The 20,123-nt window shown below is 41.3% G+C and overlaps 1 protein-coding gene across 3 annotated transcripts in view; it reads left to right on the top strand.

Moving 5' to 3' along the window:
* Positions 1 to 20,123, top strand: part of tmem181 (transmembrane protein 181) — a 137,798-nt gene that overhangs the window by 92,968 nt on the left and 24,707 nt on the right. For all 3 annotated transcript variants that reach the window (XM_072265941.1, XM_072265942.1, XM_072265944.1), the window contains exons 11-12: positions 10,004 to 10,061; positions 16,667 to 16,769. In XM_072265941.1, coding sequence (XP_072122042.1) covers positions 10,004 to 10,061; positions 16,667 to 16,769 — 161 coding nt within the window. The remainder of the gene's footprint in view (positions 1 to 10,003; positions 10,062 to 16,666; positions 16,770 to 20,123) is intronic.

Raw genomic sequence — 20,123 nt, 5'->3', positions numbered from 1 at the left:
GGGGTTCCCCAAGCTTTTTTATGCCATGGAGACCTACCATTAACCGAGGGGTTAAGCTGTTCTACATCCTACCTACAATGGGCTAACTAGAATTGCACAGAATACTCCAAATGTTGCTTAATTGATCTTATTTTGCAGTTGCAATATGACTCCTTTATTCTTATACTCAGTACCCCAACCAATGAAGGCAAGCATGTCATATGCATTCTTTACCATCCTATCTACTTGTGTTACTACTTTCAGTGAACCATTGTCTTGGACCCCAAGATCCACCTGGTCATCAATGCTGTAAAACGTCCTGCCGTTAAATGTATACTCTTCACCCCGAAAAGTACAACACCTCACACTTTCTTGGATTTAATTTCCTTTGCCATTACTCTGCCTGTGTCTGAAACAAATTTTTGTTCTGCTGTATCTTTTTCAGTCCACTACACTGTTTACAAATCTATTAATCTTTGGAGATAGGTGGGTTATTTTTCAGTTCAATGGTCCAATGTTTCCATTTAATATCAGAGAACGTACAATGCGTATAAAAAGTATTCACCCCCCCTTGGAAGTTTTCATGTTTTACAACATTAAATTACAGTGATTTCGCTTTTTTGACATGATCAACAGGAAAGATTTTTTTGTGTTCAAAGTGAAAACAAATTTCTACAAATTGGTCTAAATTTATTACAGTTATTAAACACAAAATAATTGATTGCATAATTATTCAGCCCTTCAAGTCAGTGTTTAATAGATGCACTTTTGGCAGCAATTATAGCCTTGAGTCTGTGTGGATAGTTCTTGATCAGCTTTGAACATCTGGACGCTGCAATTTTCCCCATTCTTCTTGACAAAATTGCTCCAGGTCTGTCAGATTGCATGGGGATCTTTTCAAGTCCTGCCATAAATTCTCAATTGGATTGAGGTGTATACATACAGACTTTGTCTCTCCAGGACATTAACTTTTTTTTTAAGCCATTCCTGTGTAGCTTTGACTTTATGCTTGGTGTTGTTGTCTTGCTGGAAAACAAATCTTCTCCCAAGTTACAGTTCTCTTGCAGACTGCATCAGGTTTTTCTCCAGGATTCCCGTGTATTTTCGCTGCATTCATTTTACTCTCTATCTTCACAAGCTTCCAGGGAAGCATCCCCACAGCATGATGCAGTCCCCACCATGCTTCTCAGTAGAGATGGTGTGTTTTTGATTATGTGCGGTGTCCAAACATAGCGTTTAGTCTGATGGCCAAAAAGCTCAATTTTGGTTTCATCAGACTATAGAACCTTCTTCCACCTGACTTGTGAGGTTCCCATATGCCGTCTGGCAAATTCTAGCCGAGATTTTTTGTAAGTTTTTTTCAATAGTGGCTTTCTCTTTGCGACTCTTCCATAAAGCTGTGACTGGTGAAACACGCAAGCCACAGTTATTATATGCACAGTCACCCACCATCTCAGCCACCGAAGCTTGTAACTCCTCCAGAGTTGTCATAGGTCTCCTAGTGGCTTCCCTCATTCGTCCCCTTCTCGCACAATCACTCAGTTTTTGAGGACAGCCTGCTCTAGTCAGATTTATAGCTGCACCATATTCTATCCATTTCTCAATGACTGACTTAACTGTACTCGAAGGGATATTCAGTGACTTGGAAATTTTTTTGTATCCATCTCCTGACTTGTGCTTTTCAGTAACCTTCTTGCGAAGTTGCTTGGAGTGTTCTTTTGTCTTCATGCTTTAGTTATTGCCAGGGTATTGACTCACCAGCAGTTGGACCTTCCAGGTACAGGTATATTTTTACTACAATCAATTGAAACACCTTGACTGCACGCAGGTGATCTCCAGTTAACTAATTATGTGACTTCTAAAACCAAATGGCTGCACCAGTGATGATTTTGTTCGTCATATTAAAGGAGTGGATAGTTATGCAATCAATTATTTTGTGTTTTATATTTGTAATTAAATTGTATCACTTTTTAGAGTTCTGTTTTAACTTCGACACAGAAGAGTCTTTTTCTGTTGATCAGTGTCAAAGTTGCCAAATTAAATTCACTGTGATTCAATGTTGTAAAACAATAAAACATGAAAACTTCCAAGAGGGGTGAACAATTTTTATAGATACTGTATACAGTCTACAACAGAAATTCTTGCTCCTCACGGACATCCACGAAACAGAAGAAAAACCCCAAAGAATGAATGACAGAAAAGCATTAGAACCCCAGAGCTCCCCTCCCCTTTTCTAAGCACAAGCAGCAGCAAATCATCAATGCTCACCCTCCCTTTCCCCACACTTATTCCTACAGAACACATCAGCCTCCCCGTCACCCACCGTGCAAGCAATAGCAAAGCTCCCAAGAGTCCATCAAAAACCACTGTTCATCCCAACAGTTTGGCATCCCACAGGCTTGCTCTCTCACTAATGTGGGAGAGAGAGCTCTCACTCTTACCACATGAGAGGGGAAGCCAACATCTTGCTGCTTCTATGTTACCATTTGCAGCGTTGCTTTAGAGATTCCCTGGCTTAAGAATTGGCAATAAACTCACTCTCACCATTGAGAGAGAGTAATCGCTTGAGTGCAGAGGCCTCTGCCAGCCGATGTTCCGATCTCCCACGATGCTTTAGTTGGCGACCCAGATGAGGAATCACAGTGAGAGGTATACAATAGAAAGCTAGAGAGAAAACGGAATTGTAGACCAACACACATAAAATGCTGGAGGGATTCAGCAGGTCAGCAGGTATGGAAGTTAATAATCAGTCGATGTTTTGGGCCAAGACCCTTCATCAGGACTGGAAAGGAAGTGAAAAGAAACTGGATTAAGAAGAAGAAGGTCATAGTCATAGTCATACTTTATTGATCCCGGGGCAAATTGGTTTTCGTTACAGTTGCACCATAAATAATAAATAGTAATAGAACCATAGATCGTTAAATAGTAATATGTAAATTATGCCAATAAACTATGAAATAAGTCCAGGACCAGCCTATTGGCTCAGGGTGTCTGACCCTCCAAGGGAGGAGTTGTAAAGTTTGATGGCCACAGGCAGGAATGACTTCCTATGACGCTCTGTGCTGCATCTTGGTGGAATGAGTCTCTGGCTGAATGTACTCCTGTGTCCACCCAGTACATTATGTAGTGGATGGGAGACATTGACCAAGATGGCATGCAACTTAGACAGCATCCTCTTTTCAGACACCACCGTGAGAGAGTCCAGTTCCATCCCCACAACATCACTGGCCTTATGGGTGAGTTTGTTGATTCTGTTGGTGTCTGCTACCCTCAGCCTGCTGCCCCAGCACACAACAGCAAACACGATAGCACTGGCCACCACAGACTCGTAGAACATCCTCAGCATCGTCCGGCAGATGTTAAAGGACCTCAGTCTCCTCAGGAAATAGAGACGGCTCTGGCCCTTCCTGTCGACAGCCTCAGTGTTCTTTGACCAGTCCAGTTTATTGTCAATTCATATCCCCAGGTATTTGTAATCCTCCACCATGTCCACACTGACCCCCTGGATGGAAACAGGAGTCACCGGTACCTTAGCTCTCCTCAGGTCTACCACCAGCTCCTTAGTCTTTTTCACATTAAGCTGCAGATAATTCTGCTCACACCATGTGACAAAGTTTCCTACTGTAGCCCTGTACTCAGCCTCATCTCCCCTGCTGATGCATCCAACTATGGCAAAGTCATCCGAAAGGTGAGGGAGAGGAAGGAGTATTATCGCGAAGGTGATAGTTGATGCCAGGTGGGTGGAGGAGAGAGGATGAAGTAAGATTCCAGGAGATGATAGGTGGAAAAGGTAAAGGGCTGGAGAAGAAGGAATTTGTTAGGTGAGGACAGTACACATGGGAGGACGGGCACCATGGGGAGGTGATGGGCAGGTCAGGAGCAGAAGAGGGGGGCCAGAATGAAGAATTGAAAAAAAGGGAAGAGAGAGGGGAAAAATTAGCAGTAGTTGGAGAAATCAATGTTCATGCCATCAGGTTGGAGGCTGAAGATGAAATATGAGTTGTTGCTCCACCTACCTGAGAGTGGCCTCATCGTGGCAGTAGAGGCCAACATGTCAGAATGAGGATAGGGAATTATAGACCAGATACTCTGACACAGGTTGTGGGAAAATGCTGGAGTCTATTATCAATGATGGAGAAGACAGACAGGATTGGACAGAGCCAACTTGCATATGTAAAAGGGAAATTACATTTGACAAATCTACTGCTCCTTTTTGAGGATGTAACTAGCAGAATAAGTAAGGGAGAACTACTGGTTGTGATGTATTTGGACTTCCAGAAAACTTTCAATAAGATACTATGAAAGAGATTACCATGATAAAACACAGCAGGTGAGTTAAGATGGCAAAGTGTTTGGAGGTTAGAGTGGTGACGATCTGGAATATACGGCACAGCTTTGTCTCTTACCAAAAACAGTGAACAGTAGCACTGAGGGTACTCCAAAAGAGATTCTCCAGGTTAACTCCTGGGATGAGAGGGTTCTCCTGTCAAGAGAGTTATAGATTCATACAGCATGGAAACAGGCCATTTTGTCCAACTCATCTATGCCAGCTGTGTTTGGCCCATAGCCCTCAAAACCTCTCTAATCAGATGTCTTTTCAATGTTGCTGATGTGCCCCCGTCAAACATTATTTCTGGCAGCTCATTCCAAATACACACCACCCTTCAGGTGAAGAATCATCTCCTGACATTCCTCTTAAATTTCTTGCCTCTGATCTTAGCTGTACACCCTACACCCTAACAGCATAAATAGTCATAGTGATACTTTATTGATCCCGAGGGAAATTGGTTTTCATTACAGTTGCACCATAAATAATTAAATAGTAATTTGTAAATTATGCCAGGAAATAAGTCCAGGACCAGCCTATTGGCTCAGGCAGTGATGTTTCACTTTCCAACAAGCCCAGTGCCTTTTTAAGCTTGTTTTCAAAGGGAGGATAACACTACACTTGTGTAAATGTGTATAGCATCCAGTGACGCTGTGACCTCTGATGCAAAGGCCAATGTCAGCACATATTTCGAGAGGGCGAATCCTTACAAGGTGTCAGATGTTAACGATGTACCTGGCTGGGTACTGAAAACCTGTACAGACCTGTACAGACTGAAGTGTTCAAAGATATCTTCAACCTCTCACTGCTGTGGTTGATGTTCCCACCTGTTTCAAAAGGGCAGCAAAAAAATGTGGGGTGAGTTGCTTCAATGACTATCTCCTGGTCAGACTCACATCTACTACAATGAAGTGCCTTGAGAGATTGGTTAATGTTAGAATTAATTCCTGCATGAGCAAGGACCTGAACCTGCAATTCACCTACCACCACAGCAAGTCTACAGCAGATGCAAAATCTGCTTTGGAGCACATAGACAATTGCAAAACATACACCGATTACAGTTCAGTGTTAAATGCCTCAGTACCAATTAACGAGTTTCAAAACCTGGGTTTCTTTAAATCTACTACTACAACCAGATCCTTGACTTCCTTATTGGGGACCAGAGTCAGTGCAGATCAGTAATAACATCTCCTTGCTGATTATTAACATAAGTGTACCTCAAGGATGTGTGCTTAGACCACTGTTCTACTCTCTTTACACTCATAACAGAGTGGCTAAGCACAGCTTAAACATCATCTATAAATTCTCCAGTTACACCATTGTGTAATAATAATAAACCTGATTCTGCTTCTAATTCTGCTTGTTGGTAAAATCTCAAATGGCAATGAGGAGGGATACAGGAGTGAGATAGATCAGCTGGTTGAGTGGTGGTGCAACAACAGCCTTGCACTCAACATCAGCAAGACCAAGGAATTGCTTGTGGACTTCAGGAGGGAGAAGATGGGAAAGCATACATCAGTGGTGGATAGGGTGAGCAGCTTCTAGTTTCTCAGTGTAAACGACTTGGGTATCAATCTTGGGTCCGATACGTTGATGCCATCATGAGGAAAACACACCAGCAGCTCTACTTCATTTGGAGTTTGAGAAGATTCAGCATGTCATTAAAGACTTACAGATTTCTATAATGCATGGTGGAGAGCATTCACAGTTGCAAAGTATAGAGACTCCAGTGCAGAGGATTGCAAGAGGCTGTTGAGTGTTGACTCAGCCAGCTCCATCATGGGCACATCCGTCCACACCATCAAGGACATCAGTAAGGCAGAATCCAATACCAAGGAGCTTCACCATCTGGGACATGGCCTTTTCCAGTTACTACCATCAAGAGGGAGTAAAATTAACACTCAATTCATAAGTAGCTTCCACTTTCCACCATCAGATGTATGAATGGTCCATGAACGCAACCTCATTACTCCTTTTTTTAATCAAATGTTTATTTTAGTAATTTGTAGTTATTTTATGTCTTTGCACTGTGCTACCACAAAACAACAGATTTGATTATCATCTACAGTACAGTGCAAAAGTCTTAGGCACATATATATATGATAGCTGGAGTGCCTAAGACTTGCACAGTACTGTATTTGTCAGCGTGGAGTGAAGAGCGAGTTTGTAAATCTGGCAGGACGAAGGATGTTGGGAATGGCGAGAGTGGAGCACCACAGGAGCGGAATGGGACAGGTGACAGAGAAGGAGTGTCGGGGTGGTGTGGGGTGGGAGGTGGGGAAGGTGCTTGAGACACCGGGCAAGGTTATCCGATTCCAAACAATAGGTTAATTGATCATTACAGAGTGTCACTCTGGTGCTTCCAGCTCACTTCCTCTTTTCCCAACCATGATTGCCCTCTTCCTGTGTCCTTCCCACTCTGAGTCAATCACTGTCATATGTCATTAAATTTGTTTTTTTGTGTGGTAGCAGTACAGTGCAATACATAAAATTCTTACAGTGGTGTGCTAAAGTCTTAGCACCCTAGGGATATATATGTGCCTAAGAATTTTGCACAGTACTGATTCTGCTTGTTTGAAGACTGCTTTCACCTTGTGTATGTTGATCATGATCGCTTATACCTCTTTATCAACCCTCATTTCCTACATTCCAGAGAGTAAAGTCCTAGTCTACATATCTCCTTGATAAATGTGAGGTATTGTACTATACATTCCAGAGAGTAAAATCATAATCTACACATCTTGATAAATGCGAGGTATTGTACTATAAGGGTCAAACTGGATCAATTTGTACAGAGAATGGTAGAGTTCTGATTAAGCATTCTGAAACAGAAGGCCCTCACAGTGCAAGTGCAGTTTGCTGAAGGCGGCATCACAGGTACATTGCGTGGTGAAGAAGGTATTTGGCATGCTGGCTTTCATCAGTCAGAGTGTTGAGTGTAGGAGTTAGGAAATTATGTTGCATTTATATAAGATGTTGGTGAGGCCATACTTGGAGTATCATGTACAGTTTTGATCACAATATTCTAGAAAATATTAAAATAGCAAAGATTTACCAGGATATTGCCTTGGCTGAGGGGCGGGGCTTGACTTACAAGGAGTGATTGCATAGACAAAGACATTATTTAGTTGGGTTTGTAGTCCTTGAAATTTAGAAGAATGAACGGTGACCTTAATCAAGCATACGTGATCATGGGGGATTAGAAAGGATAGATGTTGAGATGTTTTTAAAAGTAGGGAAGTCGTGGACAAAGGGACATAGATATTAAATAAAGGGCTGGTCATTTCAGAATGAGGTGGGTAGAAACTTCAGTGAGGGTGGTAAATCTTTATAATTCTCTTTCCCCATGGGTGGTGAATCTCTAGAATTCTCTGTGTCAGTGAGTGGTGAATCTCTGGAATTCTCTGTGTCCGTGGGTGGTAAATCTCTGGAATTCTCTGTGTCAGTGAGTGGTGAATCTCTGGAATTCTCTGTGTCGGTGGGTGGTGAATCTCTGGAATTCTCTGTGTCAGTGAGTGGTGAATCTCTGGAATTCTCTGTGTCGGTGAGTGGTGAATCTCTGGAATTCTCTGTGTCCGTGGGTCGTGAATCTCTGGAATTCCCTGTGTCAGTGAGTGGTGAATCTCTGGAATTCTCTGTGTCAGTGAGTGGTGAATCTCTGGAACTCTCTGTGTCCGTGGGTGGTGAATCTCTGGAATTCTCTGTGTCCGTGGGTGGTGAATCTCTGTCATTCTATGCCCCTGAAGGTTGTGAAGGCCTCATCATTAGATGTATTTAAAATGGAGATAGATAAATAATTGAAAGGATGAGGATTTGTGGGTTGTTAGGAGTGGGTAGTGAAGAGGAGTTGAGATCAGTCATGTTTGCAGATGGTTCGTAGTCTACTCCAGTTCCTATTTTCTTGGTGTTGTTGCATTATAAAGGTAAGCATTCCATCAGTCGTCTTCAATATCATTTTCATCTGTGTTGTCATTTTCAGGGAGCTGTGAACTTGGACCTAAGGTGTCTCTGTTAATCAGCAATCCTCATTGCCATACTGTTTACTGCAGGTGCCATACCCTGATTTGACTTCCCAAACTGCAGATCCAAGTGGACTAAGGCTTGACTGAGAGAAGGTACTAGGAAGACTCACTACACTTTTAGTGGATAAGTTTCCTGGTTGCTGAGGGAAGTGAGAAAAAAAAATGGAAGGAATTGCAGAGATCCTGCCCATAATCTATCAAATAGCTAAAGATTCATGGGCAACTATTATGGATGTGATTTTTTTACATAACCACCTTGTGTTGAAATGTACACAGAGCAGAATAAACAGTTCAGAGTTGGGCTTCCAGGAGACACTGTAGATCAACAAGACTCTCCTGAGAGTGGCAGCAGGCTTATCTAAAGAAAGGCTATCATCCTGATGAAGTCACAGATGTTACAGATCAAAGTACATGTGTGTTTAATGCCAAGATTAACATATTATAGTAGCCGTAAGTGATCCCACAACTAACAGATCAAATTAAAGCTTTACACTGCTATCTTATCTAGTAGTGAGTGATGAACAACTGTGAGGAGGAGGCAGAGGCTCCATGGTAATTGCTGTCCTCAAGCCAGGATACAGCACAGCAGAGCACAGGCCAAGGGTGCTGATAGTATACTGGGTGGAATATTGAAGGCAACTCCAGAGCATCACACATCTCTCTGGAAAAACTGTTTTGGTGAGTTCCGTCACAGTAAATGGACAAACCTCATCTGGCAAATCACTGCCCCACCCCATTTACTCTTAAACATCAACTGATAGCAAGTGTCATTAAGAGAAGTGGATTGTTTTCTGCTCCTGGAAGATTGAATGTTTGGAAGCTTGATCACCCAACAAAGAACTTCCATGTAGATTTTGTTTTAATATTTGGAGCCTCCCTGTGAAACATAAATCAATTTTCTCATTAACATGAAGCCTTCCTGCACCGCATATATTGAGATAAAGTGTTAGATACTTGCATAGTAGTGGTTCAGTGTGAAGGGAAAGGATTCAGAGTTCAATTGATTTGAGTTTGGAAGTACAAAGCACTTATGGCTTGAACTGTACATGAAGGACCATACCTCATTCTAGTCTCATATGCAGCTTCTCTGCCTGTTCACCTGCTAATGTCCCACAACACTGAACTCGTGCTGTCAGAGGCCTTTTCACTGTCTGTACATATAACTGATAAAATACGTCAATTTTTAAATCAATTCAAATTAATTTATAAACACAACTCTAATAAATTTAACTAACATTTTCATTTTAATAAAGTATTTTTTTAAAAATCACTTGTGTTTGCTTGCCTTTTTATTGAAAGTTGGTGACCCCAGTTGGGTGAATTGGGCCATGCCTGATACACCTGCTGTTGTAAAACTGAGGGGGGGGGCAAGTGCAAAGAGTTTCCAATGCATTAGCTCAGTGCAACCAGGAACTACTCATGGGATCTCTGCTGACTCCGGAGTCAGATGGGCTAGGGTCCGCTGTATTGTGTACTTGCATGCTACAGTGCATTGGTGCAAGTGTCCAGGGAAAGCATTTCAGCTTGTTGGTAGTTCTCTCTGGAACCTCCACTATCAGGTAACTTGGAGTAAATTAATGCAGCCTTATCATTACAACTTTACAACTTGACTTAATTGTTTTCCGCCATTGCTGCTCTCCCTTTTAATGTTAACCTTTCTGTGGAACCTTTTCAGAGTTAATGAGCTACGTGACCCAACATACCAATATCGAGTAGACACAAGCAACTTCCAGGTGAGAAGTTCTTAACTCATGAAAATTTATTAGCATATTTGAAATAATTGCGTAGGTTAATACAAGCACCTTGTGTTTAGGAATGTGCTAAGCTGTGGTAAACGTGATAATTGTTATACTTCCCTGCAATAACCAACAGAATTTACAAATTTAAAAGCACCACCACATGCATATACTGAAATAGTCTTCATATTTTAACAATCTGTTTCCTGACACGGTTAAAAAAATTATGGTAGCGTGTGGAGTCTGTTGCAATTGTGAGTATTAATATTGATTGGGATTGAAATCTGTAGCCATATTTTTAAATACTTATCATGGACAGGCCTACATTGCAGTAATAACATTTCAGTAATATTGTAAATATATTGTTTGATAAAGCATTTTTTGTTATTTACATAATTAATAATGGGTTATATGTAAAAGTGTATCAATGGCATTCTTCATTATGCCACCACGTCATATTTGAGTGCCTCACTAAAGTAAAACTAAGACCTGTTTCCCAGCTCCCATGTTTTTCTTTCGATGATTTCTGGAGTTACAAAACAATGGCGATGTGGAAGTTTTAAAATGAATCACGTTTATTATCACCAGCATGTGACGTGAAATTTGTTAACTTAGCAGCAGCAGTTCAATGCAATACATAATCTAGCAGAGAGAGAGAAAAAATTAATAAATAAACAAGTAAATCAATTACATATATTGAATAGATTAACAAAAAAGGTGCAAAAACAGAAATACTGTATATTTAAAAAAAGTGAGGTAGTGTCCAAAGATTCAATGTCCATTTAGGAATCGGATGGCAGAGGGAAAGAAGCTGTTCCTGAATCACTGAGTGTCTGCCTTCAGACTTCTGTATCTCCTACCTGATGGTAACAGTGAGAAAAGGGCATGTTCTGGGTGCTAGAGGTCCTTAATAATGAACACTGCCTTTCTGAGACACCGCTCCCTAAGATGTCCTGAAGACGACTACCTACCCATTGAAGTGCAGCAGGTTTTTTTTTCCTTACTAGAGGAGAAAGACATTCTTGTTTAAAAAAAAGTTCAGCAAGTATTTCTTTGCAAGAGAACTTAAGCAGTCAAGTTAAAGAAACAGGCAGAAAATGGATGAAATTCACAGGTTGAAAAGCACTGAGTACTGGGTGATCATAATGATAAAATTTTAAAAAGCAGAGATGGGTGGCTACATTGGAAAGACAGACACGTTTGATTGCACAACTGATAAAATTGAGTAATATATACTGAACAAATTGAGCAGTATTTTGAAGCAAACTAAATAGCCAATGACAAGCAAGTGCCAGTTTTGCTGAGTGGAATAGGTGGAAATGTATACAGTTTGATTAGAAGTTTGACTGCTCCAACCAAACCAGCCAGAATAAACTTTGCTGATATTGTGAAAGTAATGCAGGGATATTTAGACCCAAAACCATTGTTGATTGCAGAATTCTTTAGGTTTCATATGCAAAATCAAAAGGAAGGGGAATCCGTATCAGCTTACGTGGCTGAACTGAAGAAATTGAGCATTGCCAGTTCAGTAATGGATTTAATAATGCACAAAGAGATCGTTTCGTTTGTGGAATCTTACAAGAAAGCATTCAAAAATAGCTCCTTAATGAAGCACAACTCACATTTAAAAGAATGGTTGAAATCACTGTATCAATAGAAACAGCAGCCAGAAATGCAATTGAGTTACAGTCAAGACTGAAAGTGAACATGAACAAGATTGCAATGTCTGAACAGAAACCTGCCTGGCCAAACAAATTATGTTACCATTGTGGCAGGGACTCACATACACCAGACCAATGCAAGGTTAAAGGTGAAACTTGCAGAAAATGCAACAAAGTAGGACACATGCAAAGAGGATGTTGGGGAGACAAAAATAAGTGGATTGCACTGGGAAGAGATAATGACAAAAAGTTTCAAAAGAGCACAAGTCTGCATTTTGTTGACAAAAAAAATCTGATAATGATGAGAGTGACACAGTACTGGGTAGCCTTGAGATTTGTATTGCAAAAATTAACAGGAGGCAAGCAATATGGCTTACACCAGGAGTGAACAGCAAATTAATTAAAATGGAATTGGACACTGACTCAGCTGTTACAGTCATACCGCAAAATGAATTGGAACGGCATTTCAAAGCTACTGAACTGAAGCATTCAGATATCTAACTGAGAACTTAAACTGGAGAAAAAATAACTCCTGTGGGAAAGACATTTGTAGCAGTGAAATACAACAACCATCAAGCCAGATTGGGCTTGTATCTGTTAAAAACGGGAGGGCCAGCATTGTGGGGTGATGATTGGCTGAGACAGCTACAACTATCATGACAAATTTCATGACACATGCCGGTGATAATAAACCTGATTCTGATTCTGATTCTAAACTTGATTGCAGATTTGCAGATCCATCTACTGATTTCGTACAACATCCCTTGCAATAGAGTCAAAGCAAATTAAGAAAGGTACTGGATGATGCCACAACAGTGTTCAAGGATGGCATTGGAAAACTCAAACATATCAAGGGTAAAATAACGTTAAATGAAAATACCATGCCCAAGTTTTACAAAGCCCATGCAGTTTCTTATACCATCTGTGATAAAGTAGCCAGTGAGTTAGATCGCATGGAGCTGAATGAATACTTTCCAGGGTTGAGTGGAGCCCGTGGGTAATGCCAGTGGTCCCAGTGGCTAAGAAGAATGGGTCTGTCAGATCTGTGGTAATTTTAAGATCACCATCAACACAGTACCCTCTGCCCAGGGTCGAGGATATCTTTGCAAACTTTTTTAGAAGGAAGCACTTCAGCAAAGTCAACTTAGCTGAAGCTCATTTACCGATGGAGATGGAAGACGAGTTCAAAGTGTTTCTCACCATAAATACGCATCAAGGGCTTTATTGCTATAATTAGGCTTATTTTTGGAGTAGTATCTGCACTTGAACTCTGGCAGAAAGCTGCGGACCAGATACTGCTAGGCTGCCCAGGCACTCAGTATTACCTAGATGACATTATTGTCACTGGTAAGGGTGACAGGGAACATCTCCAAAATCTCAAGACAGTGTTAAAAAGATTAGAAGACTATGTGTTCAGAGCATGATGCACCAGTGTGAATTCTTTAAACCAAGCATCGCTTACTGTGGTCACATCATTGACGCACAAGAATAACACAAGTGTGCTGAGAAAATTCAAGTAGGGGTGGATGACTCACGGCCAAAGGACACGTTTTAGGATTTGTGAATTATTTTTAACAGGTTCCTGCCAAACCTGGCTAATGTGCCCCACCCCTTGAACTCATTACTATAGATCAGGAAGAAATGGCAATGGACAAAACAGTGTGAGGTGGTTTTCCAAAGGAGAAAGAAAATGGTGACACCAGACACCATACTCACACATTATGATCCATATTGTCCAGTGAAGCTTGTCTGCAACACTTCACTTATGGCACAGGTGCAGTCATATCAACTGTTTATACGTGATGGGAGTGAATGTCCCATAGCCTTTGTGTCACATTCCCTTACTGCTGCAGAGGAAAATTACGCATAGGGTGACACAGAGGCCTTGAAGTGTAAATTGCTTGGGGTGTAAAATATTTCACCCAGTATCAGTATGGGAGAGAGGTTACCCTCGTTACTGACCAACAACCACTGGTCTCCATTTTCAGTCGACAGAAGGTGTTCCACTAATGCCAGCGGCATGAATACGGAGATGGGCTCTGTTTCTTGGAGGACACAATTTGTCCCGTTTACCATTGGAAGGGGAAATACCTGAAAAATTTACAAAAGAGGACATTCTGTTTGATATATCCACTCTAATGCAAATCAAAGTTCTCTCTATTATTGGCAGAGATGATCCAAAGGGAAAGCAGGAAAGACCCCAGTGTCTCAAAATGGCTGGAATATGCATTATAAATTCTGGCTCCCCATTTTTACCAAGATTGAGATGAACTTGCCCTTGATGGGGGTTGCCTTATGTGGGCATTGAGAGTTGTTGTACTGTCCAAGCTGAGAGCTAAAGTGTTGGAGGAAGTACGTTCTGGTCATCTAGGTGTGGAAAAATGAAAACGTTAGCTTGAAGCTTTGACTGGTGGCTTGGGATAGATCAATGGATTGACCAACTTGCCATGCACTGTTTGGGGTGCTAACATGCCCAGAAGATGCCAAGGTCCCTGGGAATGGCCTGCATTGCCCTGACAGAGGATTCATGTGGATTTTGCTGGTCTATTCATGAGCACAAATTTCTTGGTAATAGTGATGTAGCTACAAAGTGGCCAGAAGTGTTCCCAATAGCCTCCAGTACAGCTTGGACACTGTTGATGTGTTGAGAAGCCTCTTCTCAAGGACTGATGTTCCAGAACACTTAGTGATAATGGACCACAGTTTATTGCAGAACAATTTCAGTCATTCCTGAAAATGACTGGAATAAAATATTACATCGGCGCCGTACTACCCAGCTACAAATGGCTTGACGGAAAGGGTTGTCCAGAATCTAAAGAACATACTGTGAGCAATGTCAGCAGAACACACTGCACGTACAATGAACCAGAAGCTTGCCAAATTCCTCCTTGCATATTGCAGTTCGGCACACTCCACAACCAACAACTTACCAGCTATTTGCTGTTCCTAGGTCATCTCATGCTCACGCTTGGATTACCTTACACCCAATCTCAGAAGGAGTATGCAGGACAAAAAGCTGAGACAAATTGAGGTCCTTCAAACAAGGAGGTTTGATGTTTCACTTCTGGAGATTCTGGACAAGCAATCCTGTTGAGGGACCACAGAGTTGGTTAAAAGTGGGTATTTGGAAAGATTAAGGGTAGAACTGAACCACTGTCCTACACAGTGGAGATTACTTTTAATATCATCTGGAGAAGACACATCGATCAGTTGGGAAGAGCAGAGTCAATTGTTAGAGAAGAAAGGTGTCCAGAGCTGTCAGAACCACTTCCTGCAGTCCTGGAGTCAACTCCTACAACCACCTCAGATAAGGCCCCAGGACTTGAGATTGTTTCACAGCCTTAAGTCTCTCCTGCCAAGCAGAGTAACCCTTCATCTTGTCAGGAAAAATGGTATATTATCCCACAAGGGTAAGAGATCTTCCATGGTGATTAAATCTCTAGGCCTGAAAGGGACAATTTAAAATTTGCTGTGCTCGGAATGTCTATATAGTAGTTGTTTTATATAGTATACTATGTATATAAGGTGGCTAGAGAGTAATACATTACATATTTGAAATACACTCCCAGTTGGGAGTTTTCAGCAGGAAGGAGTGTAGTGCATTTATTATTTCAGTAATATTTGAGTAATATTGTCAATATATTGTTTGATTAGGTATTCTTTGTTGTTTACATAATTCATTACGTTAGATGTAAAAGTACGTCATTATACCACCACGTCATAATTGAGCACCTCACTAAAGGAAAAATAAGTTGGGCAGTACCGAACAGGAACAGGCCTTTGACCTACCATGTCACTTGCTTCTTGATTGATTTAATTTAATAAATGTTGCCATAGTCCCTTTGTGGCTCAGTTACCTTTCTTCTCTATCTTGATTTCATGTCTAACCTTGGCTAAATTGCATTTCCAGAATTACTGTATGATGAATTGGTACAACCATTTTGAAAAGTGCAAGAGAAGGCAGACCTAGAAGAAGGCTCTCAGCCGAAATCATTGATTACCCATTTCCATCCATTGATGCTGCCTTACCCACTGAGTTCCTCCAATGATGAGTTCAAATTAACTCTGTAGTATGGTGACGGAACCATTGGTTATTAAGTGCATTGCAAACATCTTGTTGTCAATAATCAGTGCTACAAAATACTACTTTGTTTTTTTTTCTATTGTATCATGCCATTTTAGTACAGTATTCTTTTGTAAGTGAAATCCCCTTATACGGGGCATCTCTGGAAAACTGGGTGTGCACAACTTTGGTCCCACCAAATCCATGAGAATGTCTCACCCACCCAACCCCTGTGTGAATGCTGTGTGAGTTACTGCCCCGGCAAGAAGTACCAGATCATACACTACATACAATTAAAAAGAAGTATATTTAAGACTGTTAAATTAAGCAAACAGTTGTTAAGTGAAAGAAAGGAAAAAAACAGAAAGGGCCCATTACTCTTAAGCAGTTAAATGTGCACTGAAGTTGGAGCTTATATTGAACTTGTCTGTCACTCATGCACCAGACCCTCAGTCCGCGTGAAAGTGCACACCACCTTCCGAACGTTGCCCGTAATCCATCTCGAACAAACAGGTCTCCCGTGGGAGTACCGCTTCTTCTTTCTTGAAGCCAGGCACCAAGCACCTTGTGCAACAGGGACGGCATCCTCAGCCGTCTTTCCCCCCTCTTCTTCCAGCTCCTGCCAACCAAGACCTTCTCCAGAACCTTATCCCATCTCATGATCCTGATTTGCTGAAAGCACATTCCTGAGGTGAATAACAAGCCTCTTATCATAGCTCAAACTCACACAAGCTGGAAGCAGAACAGAATGCTTTTATAGAACTGCTAAAATTAAATACCTACAGCATAGCAGTAAAGATCTTAACCTTGGCATTACATAAGGATTCCTTCTTTCATTGTAATGTTAATTTTTTTCCTTTTTTTGCCCCCTCTGGTAGGGAATGAAGATTTTCTTTTTGATAGTGGGTTCCCTGTATGTACTCTATCTGGTTTTCCTGATTGTGAGGGCTTGCTCGGAACTGAAAAATATGCCGTACTTCGGTGAGTGAAATTTATTGTTGCATGAATCTGATTGGGGTTAGACCCATTTGCATGTGTACCATGGAACTAAGTTGTGCACAAACGAGTCATTTGATGGCCGACTTTCAAACATACCATGGACTTGATAGGGTTCATAGAATCATAGAGGCATGGAGCACTACAACTCTGAAACAAGCCCTTCGGCCCATCTAGCTGGGCTGAATGTTAATCTGCCTTCCATACCCCTCCCATCAATGTACCTTCCAAACTTCCCTTAAATGTTGCAATAAAACCCACATCCATCACTTCCGCTGGCAGCTTGTTCCACACACACAGAACCCTCTGAGTGAAGAAGTTCCCTTTCAGGTTCCCCTTAAATATTTCATCTTTCAGCCTTAAAGCACAGCCTCTAGTTGTAGTCTTGCACAACCTCAGTGGAAAAAACCTGCTTGCATTTACCTTATCAATACTCCACATAATTTTATATACCTCGATCAAATCTCCCCTCATTCTCCTGTGTTCCAGGGAATAAAGTCTTAACCTATTCAATTGTTGTTCCTTTTTGCACCTTGTGATTGTTGTTTTACGAGGCTTGAGCTGCTAGTTTGATGCTTAACCCAGCATGGATGGAAAGCATACAAGGACCCGGCCGGATTTGAACCTGGGACCATTTGCCTCTAAATCGGGTGCTGATGGCAGTATACCATCAGCCTGCTAACCTCTTCAATCTTGCCCTATAATTCAGTTCCTCAAGACCTGGCAATATCCTTGTAAATTTTCTCTGTACTCTTTCAATCTAACTGATATCTTTCCTGTTGATAGGTGACCAGAACTGAATGCAATAATAGTCCTCACCAATGTCATATACAAGTTCAACATAAAATCCAAGCTCCTGTTCTCAATACTTTGATTCGTAAGACTGTAAGACATAGGAGCAGAATTAGGCCATTAAGCCCACCGAGTCTGCTCCACAATTCCATCATGGCTTAATTATTATCCCTCTTAACCCCATTCTCCTACCTTCTCCTCATATCCTTTGACGGCCTGACCAGTCATGAACCAATCAATCCCCGCTTTAAATATACCCAATGGCTTGGCCTCCACAGCTGTCTGTGGCAATGAATTCCACAGATTCACTACCCTATGGCTAAAGAAATTCCTTATCTCTGTTCTAAATGGATGCCCTTTATTCTGAGGCTGTGCCCTCTGGTCCTAGGCTCCCCCTACTATAGGAAACACCCTCTGCACATCTATTCTATCTAGGCCTTTAGTATTCAATAGGTTTCAATGAGATCCCCCTCTTTCTTCTTAACTCCAGCAATTACAGGCCCAGAGCCATCAAATGTTCCTCATATGTTAACCCTTTCATTCCCAGAATAATTCTCATGAACCTCCGATGGACCCTCTCCAATGCCAGCACATCCTTTCTTATATAAGGAGCCCAAAACTATTCACAGTACTTCAAGTGCTGTGTGACCAATGTCTAATAAAGCCTCAGCATTACATCCTTGTTTGTATATTCCAGTCCTCTTGAAATGAATACTAATGTCATATTTGCCATCCTTTTCACCAACAACCTGTAGGTTAACCTTGAAGGAATCCTGCACAAGGACCCCCAAGTCTCTTTGCACCTCTGATTTTTGAATTATCTCTTTGTTTAGAAAATAGTTTACTTGTTTATTTCTTCTACCAAAGTGCATGACCATACACTTCCCTACTCTGTATTCCATCTGTCCCTTCTTTTCCCATTCTCCCAATAAGTCTAAGTCCTTCTGCAGATCCCCTGCTTCCTTAAAATAACTTGCCCCTAGACCTATCTTTGTATTGTTTGCAAGCTTGGCCACAAAGTCATCAATTCCATTATCCAATTCAATGACATGTAGCATAAAAAGAAGTGGTCTTAATACTGACCCCTGTGGAACACCACTAGTCACAGATAGCCAACCAGAAAAAGCTCCCTTTATTCCCACTCTTTGCCTTCTGCCGGTCAGCAAATTTCTATCCATGCTAGTATCTTTCATGTAGTACCATGGTCAGTAGATTAACAGACCATGGTATTATGTGAAAGATAGCTTGTCAAAGGCCTTCTGGAAGACAAAGCATCCACTTACTCTCCTTTGTCTATTAAAGAATTCGAACGGATTTGTCAGGCAAGGTTTCCCCTTAAGGAAACCATGCTGACCTTGGCCTATTTAATAATATGTCTCCCAAGTACCCCAAAACCTCATCCTTAATAATAGACTCCAACATCTTCCCAACCACCGAAGTCAGGCTAACTGGCCTATAATTGCCTTTTTACTGCCTCCATCCCTTCTAAAAGCATGGAGTGACATTGCAATTTTACAGTCCTCTGGAACCATTCCAGAACATAGTGATTTTTGAAAGATCATTACTAATGCCTTCACAATCTCTTCAGCTACTTCTTTCAGAACCCTAGGCTGTCGTCCATCTGGTCCAGGTGGCCTATCTACCTTCCGACCGTTCAGCTTCTGAAGCACCTTCTCCTCAGTAATAGCAGCTGCTCTCACTTCTACTCCCTGAGACCCAAACTTCTGGCTTATTGCTGGTGTCTGCCACTGACACAAAATACTTATTCAGTTTGTCCACCATTTCTTTGTCCCACATTAGTACCTCTCCAACATCATTTTCCAGCAATCCAAAATCCACTTTTGCCTCTCTTATGCTCTTTATATATCTGAAAAAACTTTTGGTATCCTCTTTTATATTATTAGCGAACTTACATTCATTTTTCATCTTTTGTCTCTATGGCTTTTTTAGTTGCCTTCTGTTGGTTTTTAAAGGCACCCTAATTCTCTAACTTCCCACTAATTTTTGCTATATTATATGTCTTTTTTTGCTGTTATGTTGGCTTTGACTTCCCTTGTCAGCCATGGCTGCCTTATCTTTCCTGTAGAATACTTGTTCTTTAAAGATGTATCTACCCTGCACCTTCAGAATTGATCCCAAAACTCCAGCGATTGTTGTTCTGCTGTCATCCCTGCTCATGTTCCTTTCCAATCAACTTTGGCCAGACCCTTTTATGAAGGCCAGTGTGCCAGGTGCTCTCTTTGTGAACTATCTACTTGTGATACCACTTTCAAACAATTATGGATCTATATTCCCTTTGTTCTACAACACTCCTCTGTGCTCTACCATTCATTGTGTAAGTCATACCTTAGTTTGTCCTCCCAAATGCAGTGTCTCACAGTTGTCTGCATTACATTCCATTTGCTAACTTTTAGCCTATTTTTCCAGTAGTTCCAGATCACTTTACATAAGAACACAAGAAATAGGAGCAGGAATAGGCTATCTGGCCCGTTGACCCTGCTCCACCATTCAATAAGATCATGGCTGATCTGGCCATGGACTCATCTC

The sequence above is a fragment of the Mobula birostris genome, chromosome 8, assembly GCF_030028105.1.
Source record: "Mobula birostris isolate sMobBir1 chromosome 8, sMobBir1.hap1, whole genome shotgun sequence".
Taxonomy (NCBI): domain Eukaryota; kingdom Metazoa; phylum Chordata; class Chondrichthyes; order Myliobatiformes; family Myliobatidae; genus Mobula; species Mobula birostris.
The sequence above is the reverse complement of the archived record's forward strand: the minus strand, read 5'-3'. Positions and strand labels throughout refer to the sequence as shown.